The following is a 12,415-nucleotide window of genomic DNA, read 5'->3' on the forward strand; positions in this document are numbered from 1 at the left end:
TCTCTTCCTAAACAAAAATTTTATATTTTTTCAAATAAAAAATTATATTTTTTCAAACAAAAAAAAAATAATCAAACTTCATAAAAAAAAAAGTGAGATTGAAGAAATAAAATTCGTGTAGTGATAGGGGTGAAAGTCTACTTAAAGAAATCTCCTTAAAACTAGTTTTCTCATATAATATGAAACCCTAAAATCAATTTTGCCACGGTACACTCTCGCCCTTTCTTATACAATCGGAAGCCCTAATATTTGTTCCCATCCTTCTCCTTCTTTTTCCCCCATTTCTGGAATAAACTGAGTGGAATTAGTGATTACTGTCTAAAACCTTAGGAAAACTCCCAAACCCGTGTTGCATTGGCGAGAGCCTTAATAGGTCTCAAATTCAGTCCTTCGAAATCAAGTTCTTCAACTGGAAATTTGAGAAGCTCAAACCCGCTGCCGAGGAGGTCGAGCACGTGGTGGCGCTAATGCTTCTCCTGTGAAGGTCAAATACAGTGTTGTGATTGTCCTAAAGGTGAGATTTTTAAAATGGTACATTATAAAATTGTAAGACATTTGTTTATTTTGATGCATTTTTGTGTTTGGAATTGGTATTGGTTTGGATTCTGAGATTTTCAGTGATATGATTTGGTTTTCCAGTGGTAGTTGTAATTGCACCTCTTTCTGTGTTTATTGGTTTAGGTCCTTCCTGTATATATGTGATTATGTGAGTTTGTAGGGTATAAAAATAGGGTTATGGATACAGATGTGATGGATTTGTTTAGAAATAAAACAATGAAGAATTATAGAATACATTGAAATATTTTGGAGAAGGGTTTTGGATGAAGATGAAGAGTGAAAGAGAACTAGAGATATGGAGTGAAATGGGGTCCATTGCTTGTATATGTGATTTGTTTGGTGATTACTCTGTGATTTGTGTAATTAGTAATTGTAGTATGGCTGACATTACTAGTAAATAATGAAGACAAGCTTTTGTATTTCTATCGGCTGAGAGATCTCTCTCAAGGTTTATTCTTAATCCATACACTGTCCACTATCACTTCTGGCTGCCCTCTGCAGCTGCCGACCTCCATAGCTGGTGCACCTCATCCAACAAGAAGCAACTGTGGTGGTCAGTGAGGTAACGGCTATCCATTCTCCATTATCGCTTCTGGTTGCCCCCTGCCACCGCTGACCTCTAGATTTGGTGCACCTCGTCCAGCAACAAACATAGTGGACATTGAGGCAACAAATTCCACACAGCCACCACATGCTACTCTTCTACACAGCTCAGTCATGTGTGTGAGGTCCACACACCATACTAGGATGACCACAAAACCGCTACATTTCTTCCAGTGGTCTCATGGGCTCCTCTAGTCTCAATTTCATCCTTGTTTCGGGCTTCAAACCTTGTCTTAGTTATGGATTATAAAAGAAATCATATGTTGGACTTCTAAAAAATCTGTAGTTGAGCTTGTTAGATGACGTTTGTAGAAATCATAACCTTAAATTCTAGACCTTAAATCCTACATTCTAGACTCTAACCCGAGACCCCAAATCATAAACCTCAAATGCAAAACTGTAATTTTTTAATTTTGTTATACTTTTTTATTTTAATAATTATTGTAGTAATACTTTTTTATTTTTTGTCACAAGAAAAAAAAAGTGAACAAGGACATATGACATATGTTATTAGAAAAATATAAACTTAAGTACTCTGGATAAGTTAGTTTTAAGATGATAATAATTTTGTGGCAATTGGAAAGAGGAAAAAATGGGTATATCATGGACCTGATCATCAATAAAATGAGACGTGATTTTGGGGTGACCCATTTTGACAATTACCAGTTGTCCCCCCAGAAGGCGAAGGAACCTATACTTTCATATCACTCCTAAGAACCCTATACTTTAGAATCAAATATCACTCCTAAGAACCCTATACTTTCACATTCACAAAACCTAACATCCATTTCTAGATATCTATCCTCAACCTAGAGCTCCAGTTCACAATTTGATCTCCAAGCAGTAAAAGAAAATCCTCTATCTCCTGGTCACTTGCAATTAGTTGTGCTACCTGAAGCCTGTTTTTGTTGGTGTCAAATTTGCCACTTGTTCCCTCTAGACCAGGTTTACCTCTTTCTCTTGTCTTTTTGGTTTTGGTTATTGACAAGCCTGTGTAATTGTTTTTTCCACCCATTGTTTACTTCACGCAATTCGTGCACAAATTTTGTGATTGAAATTGCTTATTGTACTTTTAAACTGATTGGATAGTTGTATCTGAAATTACATAATCTGATTTCAGGATGTTTGGATGTGCAAAACTGATAGATATACCTTTATAGGCTAAGCTTATTCACCATTTATGACAAATGAACTCTATTCATAATACTCCATTTTTCAATTATAGCAATATTTAATATAAATAAAAAGAAATTGGTGACCATAGGTTGAAGTACATAAACCCCAAAATGATTATATATGAGATATGAGAAGATGATTAAGGATAATACATTTCCCATGAACTTGCGGAGGTTGCTGGAATTGTTGGCAAAAGTGTACATGAGAATGATTGGCTGTCACGTACACACCAAACTTGGCAATTTCTAGAATATCTTTGGAAGTGCCTAGAGATGACTTCATATCTTTCCTATTACCAACAAACACCAATACCAGCAGCAACAGAATCAAGCACTGTGTTTGAAATCAATCAATAAATAAAGAGGAAAATTTATCTGAATCAGTCACCATAACCAAACATAAACAGAGATATGAAATATTTCATTTTCACCTGCGCGAACCAGGATATATGCAAAGTTATCTTATTGAGTTGATAAGGTGATTGAAGCATCACCTTATATTTTTTTTACTTGAATGTTGCTGCAAAATAAATCATTGATTACCAGTCTGCTATTTTTGAGAAGTTCTTAAACTTGATGTCGGCCTGTTTAGTTCCTAGAAGAGGAAGGTAGGGGAAACCGAGTTGTTATATTTTGTGAATGTATAGTTACTGGCTTATTATACTTATGTTTAAATGTGTAACTTGCAAAGTTCTCACATGAACTAGCTGTAAATTTTGACATTTTGGTTTGACTCCGTTTTTGGCGGGTCAATTTGTTGGTAAATATAAGGCTGTGCATGTAATTGCCTTATTGATATCAACACATGGTAAGCCTTCTTTCTTAAAAGTTATTTGCCTCTGATATATTCTGATGTTCCTTTGTCACCTCTTTTTTATTTGTCTTGTCATTCTCTCTCAATCGGTTGTTGTTCTTCCTCTGTTGCTTGGCTCATTTCTTAACAGGTATTTCCAATCTTGTTAAATTTGGCATGCAGGCAGATTCCATATATTTAATGATCGCAACTGTGTTTAATGGAGGTTGTTGTCCTTGTTGCTTTGATCACGTTCAGAGTTATTGGGTTCCTTTCCTACACTTCAGATTCCAAAACTGTGTTTAATTGAAACTTTGAATTGTATAAATTTCTTGTGTTTATGTTAACATCATGGCTAACAATTGCAACTCCTCCTCCAAAACCCAACCCCCTTATGCTCCTAGTCCTAACCATCAAAATTTCTTACAAAACAATGGTGTGGGCATGACACCCCAGCCCCAGTTTTGTTCTGGCAACCACCAAAGCCAAAGCTTGTTGCCCCCTTTTATGCAGCCAATACTCATGAATGCAGCACCTTTTATGAATGCTGCAAATCACAATCATTTTCCCCTGCAAAATAATCAGATGCATCTGCCTCAAATGGGTATGCCTGGTCATCAACAGGGTCAACCCCTTGTGGGGGGTTTAGGTCCCCAAAATAGTGGTGGCAATCCCAATTACAGCAATTCAATGTATCCTGTTCAGGGACAAGTCATGCAGAATGCAGCTCAACTCAATTTGTCTCAATTACAGAGACAAATGTTGGCACAGAGTATTTTGAATATGCTTCAGCCGTCTCATATGAACATTAGTATGCCAAACGGCCAATTTTGTGCCCCTTATCCTGTTCAGAATATGAATCAACAGTTACCTACACAAATGCCAAGCCCTTCTCAAGGGATTCCTCATGGCATGCATCCTGGTTCCTGCCCCATGTTTGGGTTTCCAAACCAACGGCCTCAGGCTATGGTCCCTCAGAATTCTTTATTTTCAGCAAGTCCACAGTTAGGCTTTGAGCCTGGAGGGCAGGTCCGGCTGCAGATTGATCCAAACATTGATCCGAACGAGAAAAACCTTGCACCACCAAACGTGAATGCAAATGCTTTGGTATCACGGTTGCCTTTTTCATCTCAGCAGTTACAAGGGAATACTTCTGGGTCACTTAATTCTAATTTGGCTCATACAAGTAACTCTCAACCTCCTGCGTTTTTGAAGTCACACTCACAGGTATTTAAAACTTGAGTGTTTTCTGTCTTTTCAATGTTTTAGCGGAATTTATTGTTCTACTACTTGTAAATACTATTGTAAATGATGCTGTGGTAATATATTTACTGAAAATCCCAATAATTGCTGTAGGAGAATCCTTACGGCAATATTAAAACTAATGTTCCAAATACCAACTGGAATGGATCACCCAGCAAAAACTTCAAAAATAGACCAAAACGAGGAGGGTTTAAAGGAGGGTATGTTATTTTCTTTTCTCTTTGTTACTCTTGATCACTTGCACGTTTTGTCTGTGCGTTACAATTGCTGTCCTGTTTCTTTAGATTCCAGAAGTCTAAATTTCATGATGCCAACAATGGGAGAACTGGGTTTCCTAAAGATCATAATGGAAGAGGTTTGAACTTTTCTACCTTGTATCCCAGATGAAACATTTTTTATGCTTAGGCTAATGTTGTGATGACAGCAGGCCCTTACAGTGGGAGGGCAGGACAGGATAGATTAAGATCAAAGGAACTTAAGCAGCAACCAGAAAGGTAGCTTCTGCTTCACTTTCTGATCCTTTTTTATCTGGTCCCAGTCTATTACTTATTTGCAGTCGTTTTTTAATTGTCTTGGTTGTTAATGATAATGTGTAACAATGACATGCTAATTAAATAGTTTTAGTTTATTTGCTACTTCCTGAAATTGAAGGTTATTTTACATTGCTGTTTCTGGAGTCCTAAAAATGTTGCTAGTAGATATCAACTGAATGTAATATTTTCTTGAAAATGTGAGAATTTACTTGAAAAAGAATGATGTACACCCGAAAAGTAGAACAATGTTAATAGAAAATTTTTGCCACTCTGTTCGAAGTTTTGGACATTATCCTTGATTCTGTGTCCAAATGTCCAGTTTTCTTGACTGTCATTAGTCAGTACCTATCATTAGTCACTACCTATGGGAGATAGGGAAAGCCAACTCTATATATAACCCTTATCTGTAGCTAGCTTCAATAAATGCAGAAATCAACTATTCATTTTAGCCAAAGGTTAGCAATGTAAAAATTGTTGACATATAAGCCCGTTTGTAGTACAGGGAAATATTTCGGTCTATTTTAGTTTTGAACTGTGAGATGAGGCATGTAGTTAAAAAACATCTGAGACTGAAAATACTGGATGGACATAATGGTAACCATCAAGCCATGTTATAGATCCGCAATTGTGTCCACAGTTGTACTTTGTAGGTCATTTTTTGAACATCTCTGAAAACAAAAGTTTATTTGGGATGACCTTAGTGCACACACTCTTGCGGTGTATGTGGCATTAAGGGTGCAACAATAGTAACTTTTCTTGCCTTTTAATGGTTCTTATATAGATTGGTGGGTATTTGATATTGGTGATAAGGTGTTAAGAGGAGTTCCCTGGGTAGTTAAATTTAGTTTTAGAAGTTGACCTTATGTTTTCTCTTAATAGCCATAATAACCAAGGAATCTGACATGGTCTTTACACACATGACTCAAAGACTAAGCTAGGGTTGAGAGCTCTGAGCAGATTAATTTCCCCAACTCCCATTTCATGTGGGTTGGCATAGTAGTTAAAGCTCTTAGTAAGAGTCTTCCTCAATTGTTGTAGTTTGTAGATGAAGAATGGAAGAGGAAGAGAACCGCATAAGTATCACTTCGCTCTTTCTCACACGTCCTTAAAAGACTAGAAAAAAAGTGTTGGTCTAGAACCTATTATCATCAATGTTAATATGATAATTGAAGGACTCCATTTTCATTTACCACTTTAATGAATGTTGTTGGGGAAGCCATGTTGGGATTTTTCTACGGGTATAGACTCTAGAGATTTAACACCAATGAGTTAAAGCAAACCTATATACGAAAACATTAATATTTTCCAATGTTTTTTGTGCATCACTACAAACTGGATAATAATAATTTGTGGTGACGGTGATAGTGATGGTCGTGACAGTGTTGACGATGATGATAATAGTGATGACAACAATAATAATGAGATGGTAGCAATTGTGATGATCATAGTGGTGTTGGTCGCAATGCCAATGGTAATTATGAGATGATGACAATGGTTATGATAATTGGTATGTTAATAATGGTAGTGAAGATGTAGTGGTAGGTGCTATAGTGAAAATGGAATGGGGATAATGATGATAATGGTAACATGGTGGGTGACAATAGGGGAAGTGATGGCAAAACTTTTGTAACAATGGTGTAAGTGGTGGTATACTAATGGTGGTAATGTCAATGTGGTTGTGGTTGTTATGATGGAGATAATGATGATAGTAGTATAGGGGATGTATGTGGGGTGGTGGCAACAACAATAAGGGTAGTGAAAATGGTAACAGAGGCAATAATGGGAGGGATGGTGACAGTGATAATAATGGAGTTGGAGTGATGTGAGAATAGAAAGGTAGACCATTTTATCATGTTGCCTTCTAACCTAGCTCTTAGGATAAGAAATACATCCCACTAAAATAGACAATAAAATTAGGGATGACAAATAAATCTACACTTGGGGAAATTTGTGGATAAAATATGTAACAGATACTAAATGAATACTAGTAATGGATATCCACAGGTAATGGGTACGAGTATTTTAATTATTCTTGTTGATGAAACAGGTTTGGATATCATGATATTCAACCCACATATATTCGCCAATCATTATTAGTGAATTTTATTTGAAGATTTTAAAAAGCAAGTGGCAAAATATTTAGTTATTAGTGAGAGAAGTATTATTCAATAAAGAATGGGTTAGAATTTGATTTTATATATTTATATTTTTTTCTTTAGACCTATGAAATTTAAATTATTTGTAAAAGGATTAATCCCTTAAAATTTATTCTTTGGTGCAACTCAATCAAAGAAATCTTATATGATGTTGCACCAAACAATTGATTAATAGAATCTTTTTTGCAAATTGGTTCTTGTAAAGGAGGCGTGATAAACATACATCTAGTGTAGTATTTTGAACTTTTACATTCAACATGAACATAAGTATGTGTTGTGTGTATTATTTGATCCATCTGAGTTTTTAAATGTAAGTAGTCAAACAATACATGTGGTTCTATATAAATACAACGTCCTGCCTTCCTTCAACATACTTGATCAACAAGGTTCTGACCTTTCACAATTTCGGTACCAGACTTGTGATTTTTGTCCAAATAAATGTCTTCCAAAATCCAGATAACCTTCTAAATGAAATTAGATTTTCTTTTGGTGTTATTTTTATAAAGTTATGTCTGCTTTCTCGTTAGATTTTTATTGTCTTTTCATTATTGAATTACTTTTCTTAAACTTCGAATTTCACAACTTATTCTTTTATACTGAAAATACCTTAACTCTAACCCTGATTTTGTTTATGATTGCTTTTATTTCATTTCTTAATTAAATGTTTAGATCTTTCTCTGTGACTTACACTGAGCAAGAAATCCAACAATGGCGTGAAGCACGGAAAAATAATCATCCTTGTAACCACTTGCAGAAGGTTGTAAACAAACTGATCTATCTACTGCTCGTGTTTATCAGATGTTATTTTCTAAATATCAATTCCTGAATACTAATTGCAGAGGCACAGTGAATGCCCGATGGAGTCCAAGGTTATTAACAGGGAGGTCTTACAAAGAGAGGTATACTTAGAGGGATGTTATTAGCATGTAACACTTCCCAATATAATGTTATCATGTCGTAAAATTTAATAATGTTCAATATGTAAAATTAAGAAAATAGTCTTTTTTAGCAGGAGATATAAGTGCTGACATAGATATTTCTTGGACTCAGCAAATGGTATTCCATTTCGTTAGCAGTGTATATATTTTGTCTTTGCAGCTTAAGGAGGTTTTAGCAAAGCAAGCTGAATTGGGAATCGAAGTTGCTGAAATACCATCACACTACCTTAAGAATTCTGAAAATCGAGGTCTTCAAAATGAAGGGAAAAACAAATTTAGTGACAAAAGAAAGTTCCAAAACAAGTTCAATGAGAAATTAGACAGAAAAGGTCGGTTCGGCAAGAGGCAAAAGTTTGCTGACAACATTTCAGAAAGCCCTTTGTCAAAGAAGAGGAAGCCAACTTTATTGCAGAAACTCTTGAGTGCAGATATAAGTAAAGATAAGAGCCACCTGTTTCAGGTTTTCAGGTTCATGGTAATAAATTCTTTCTTCAAACATTGTCCTGACAAGCCCCTTAGATATCCATCAGTCATGGTTAAAGAGAACGGGTCTGAAGTTGACACTGAAAAAGATGTTTCTAAACGTGGGAACGAGGGAGCTGTTAAAAAAATTGTTAGCCTAAATAATGATGACGATCATAATAGTGAAGACGAAGACAGTGATGTTGATGAGAATGACTCTATTGTGCATAATCATCCACACGAAGAACTTTTTTCCTTGGTTAAAGAAGAGCAATTTGAGAAATCTGATGAAGAGGAGGGAGAAATTTTAGAATGAAATTCCTAGGTTGGTGCTCCACTTTTTTGCAGCAAAGTTTTGAATACTGTAGTGGTAACAATTTTTGTTTAGTCATTTGTTTCCCTTGTGGTTTCACCATCATGCATAATGTTACAGTCAATGTATTTTTGCAGCAAAGGTTTCTGAATACTAGTATTACACAATATATTTGCGCACATGCCTATCTGTCGTTTTTAGCAAAGGATTCAAAGATTAGGGAAAGTATAATTAGATATTTTTAATATACTTTTACTTTTGATTTCTTATTTACTATCCGAATGACAACCTTTTCCCATTATATGTGTTGTTTTATGGTAGTTTATTGAATATAATGTCTTAGAAATAATAAGATATTTTAAGCCACGCTTTTATTTGTGGAAAAAGAGCCGTTCTCTCTGCATTTTACTGACTTTTCCCTTCACCTCCAACTTTTTTAAATTCTTTTAAAAATAACATATCTAACCTTTAACTAAAATAATTTCCAAAGTAAAAATTATTTTACTTTTCACCTATATTTTTTATCTTTCTCTGTTCCATTTTAAATGATAAACCCTAGTACGTAGTCAGTGCATCCTCTTCAACTCCTTTCACCTTAACTCTCCCTTGCAGCTTTCCTTATTGGATCTCCTTCTCATTTTCTCTTATTTTGTCTTCATTCTCTCTTTGTTTTGTCCATTTTCCTTGATTGTTTTGTTCTCTTTTGTTGGTTTGGTCTTCATTGTGTACTCCATTGTTGTGTGGTCACTCCTGTTGATGAAGATCACTGATCACTCCTTTCCATGAAAAACATGTAAGATTTGCTTGAAATTTGTTTGATACTTGATTTGGTTTGTTTGAATTTCATTTTCATTTTGGTTGATGTGAACGCAAACACCGAGAGACTTTAACAAACACTCAAAATTTGGTTAATGCTTTGTCGATTTTCAAAAGCAAATTAAGGTCTCGATGGATTATTCAGTGAGACTTTAATTGGCTTTCGAAAGTCGGCGAAGCCTTAATTGGATTTGGAATGCTAGTTAAGGCTTCGGTGAATTTTGAATGTCGACAAAGGACTAAACAAATTTCAAATGTAGGTTCGAGAGCCATTTAATCCTTTGCTAGTATTCAAAATATGTTTTCATTTTTTTAACTTTTGTTTTTTTTGTTTATTTGAATTTTCTGGGCCGTTTTACGAATTTTTTTTTATATTTTGTAGGTTTTTTTATTTTTATTTTGTAATTTTAAATATTTTGGTTCACGGGTATAGCTAGAACAAGAGGTGCATCAACCTGATGGAAGTTTATCATAGGATGAAAGGAGAATACCTAAGACATCAGCTCATAGAGGACGAACTCAAAAAGGTAATGTTGATGTTGCTGAGGACCATCATGTTATTGAAGAGCAACAAGAATGTTATTGAGTAGGAGAATGTTACTAAACAAGAAGATGAAGTAGGAGGATTCCCAAGAAGTCCACAGGACACATCACTGTTGACTCATTATACACAACATGTTACATTTACTTTATGACAAGGTTGAACTAGTACATAACTTAAAGTTTAGTTGGTAATGAGTAGTTTGATTTTATCTTTTATATATATTTTGTTGTTGTTGTTGTTAGTACACGTACATAGGTCTCCCATATTGGTCCTTAATACTCTCTTCAGGTTTTCATGCATAGACTTAACCCTGATGTAAACGACATTAATAATATCATAACACAAAACATAAATAGGTAAAGAAAATAACAATAATAATTACCTGATTGTTGTTGTGTTGCCTAGATGCAAAACTCTATTCGCTCACACCTTAACGAAGTATGCCCTACACGAAATTATCCAAGTGTGATTAACATATTCAAAAAACAAAGGACATGCAGTAGAAATATACTGAAGACGATCAACATAAGCATTAAACATGGCTCCTCCTCACAGTCCATCACATTTTCCAATGCTTCCATCAACACATCTCATGCTTCAACAGAATCCACTAACATTTTGCATTTTGGCTTTCACATTTTTCATATTGTGAAATCGACATAGCATATGATAAGTTTTAAGAAATACATTGTCAATGACATTCATTAAAGCAATGTCTCTGTCAGTAACAATCATGTGTGGTTTGTCCTCATATGTCATAAATAAACCTCTAAAACTTTCCAATGCTTAAGTGAAATTATTTTGGCATTCACTTGATAATAATGTAAAATCGGCTCAGAAGGTCAACTCTATAGATATGATGCCAATTATCTCAAGTAAGGGGAGACAATATTTGTTTGTCTTGTACGTGATATTAATAAAAAAACACACCACATACTGATCTTTAATGTTGTTTCAACTAAAGATAAATGATTAGTAATAGAAATTGATGTTCCAATTATGTGTTGTTTTATGATAGTTTATTAAACCTAATGTCTTAGAAATAGTAAGATATTTTAAAATACGTCTTTCTTTATGGAAAAAAAGTCGTTCTCCCTGCACTTTACTGATTTCTCCCTCCACCTCCAACTTTTTAAAATTCTTTTAAAAATGAAAAATCTAACCTTTAATTAAAATAATTTATACCAAAGTAAAAATGTTTTTACTTTTCACCTATTTTTTTATCTTTCTTTGTTGCATGTTAAAGGATAAACCATAGCACACTACCGTTGCACCCTTCTTCAACCCTAACTTTCCCACAACCTCCCTCGCAACTTCCCTCCTTAGATTTCCTTCTCATTTATTCTCGTTTTGTTTTCATTCTCTCTTTGTTTTGTCCCATTTTCTTGGTTTCTCTGTTTTCCTTTGCTAGTTTGGTTTCCATTATGCATTCCAATGTTGTTCGTGGTCACTCTCATTAATGGAAAACGTTTTCGTGGTCACTCCCCTTTATAAAAAACATGTAAGAATTGGACTAGAATTTTGTTTGATAATGTCAACGACAACTTACTATTAACTAAGAGTGATTTATGTACTAATGAAAATTAAAAGTGATTTGTGTATTTGTAAGAGTGATTTATGTACTAGCTTATAATAATTAATTTGGTTAGTAAAATCTTTAAACATACTACTTAAGAATAACTAGACATAATCTAAAAAATTGGAATGCATCATTATAAAATTTGTGTTATTTGATCACTTTTACACTAGAGAGCTTAGTCTAGTAGAAAAGAGTTTAAGAATATATTGAAACACTCTTCCATAGCCATTTATTCCTTTTCTCTTTTATTTTTCATTCTTTCTTCTTTACATTTTTTTCATAATTCATCTTATCACTTTAATCCACCACATATGGACCATTAGATTTTTTTAATTAAGATGTGCTAAAAGGGAAAAGTTTTCTTAGTGCATACCAATAAAGTATGAACCAACATCTTTATGTGATTTAGTGAACAACTTTTGATAATACCAAGGGTTTATGCCCCGTTATTTTTGTTACAACATCATTATTTTGAAAGTCTCTTCCTCTAATTTTAAAGACCTAAAGTATGAGGTTAATTCACCACCTGCTAAATATGTTAGTTGATTAGAAACCTTATAAACACTTAATATTTTCAAATAACCGTTGGAGATTTTATATCTTTGAAAATATAATTAAAGTAAAATATGTAAATAAATATAAATCTCGGAAGTTCTCTCTGTAAAATTGAATTGAATTTAAA

General features: G+C 34.2%; 1 protein-coding gene across 3 annotated transcripts; it reads left to right on the plus strand.

The window, feature by feature from the left end:
- The first annotated feature begins 178 nt into the window (after positions 1 to 178).
- NUFIP (GATA zinc finger protein) lies at positions 179 to 9,063 on the plus strand. 3 transcript variants are annotated; one of them, XM_088097196.1, is made up of 8 exons: positions 179 to 514; positions 3,281 to 4,356; positions 4,486 to 4,592; positions 4,677 to 4,747; positions 4,817 to 4,886; positions 7,751 to 7,838; positions 7,921 to 7,980; positions 8,180 to 9,063. In XM_088097196.1, exons 2-8 carry the CDS (start codon positions 3,481 to 3,483, stop codon positions 8,795 to 8,797), a joined length of 1,890 nt encoding a protein of 629 aa, XP_087953322.1. In that variant the 5' UTR covers positions 179 to 514; positions 3,281 to 3,480; the 3' UTR covers positions 8,798 to 9,063. The 3 variants fall into 3 exon arrangements, with proteins under 3 accessions (XP_087953322.1, XP_087953321.1, XP_087953324.1); XM_088097195.1 differs by having other exon boundaries at positions 3,313 to 4,356; XM_088097198.1 differs by having other exon boundaries at positions 3,313 to 4,356; positions 4,820 to 4,886.
- The last annotated feature ends 3,352 nt before the right edge of the window (positions 9,064 to 12,415 follow it).

Source organism: Vigna umbellata, chromosome 1, assembly GCF_029865625.1.
Source record: "Vigna umbellata cultivar VRB3 chromosome 1, Vumbellata_1.0, whole genome shotgun sequence".
Classification (NCBI taxonomy): Eukaryota; Viridiplantae; Streptophyta; class Magnoliopsida; order Fabales; family Fabaceae; genus Vigna; species Vigna umbellata.

Coding starts and splice junctions, on each gene's coding strand:
- NUFIP (XM_088097196.1), top strand. CDS start 3,481: ATGGCTAACAATTGCAACTCCTCCTCCAAAACCCAACCCCCTTATGCT. Junction 4,887..7,750: donor CTTAAGCAGCAACCAGAAAG/GTAGCTTCTGCT, acceptor TTAAATGTTTAG/ATCTTTCTCTGTGACTTACA. Junction 7,981..8,179: donor GGGAGGTCTTACAAAGAGAG/GTATACTTAGAG, acceptor TTGTCTTTGCAG/CTTAAGGAGGTTTTAGCAAA.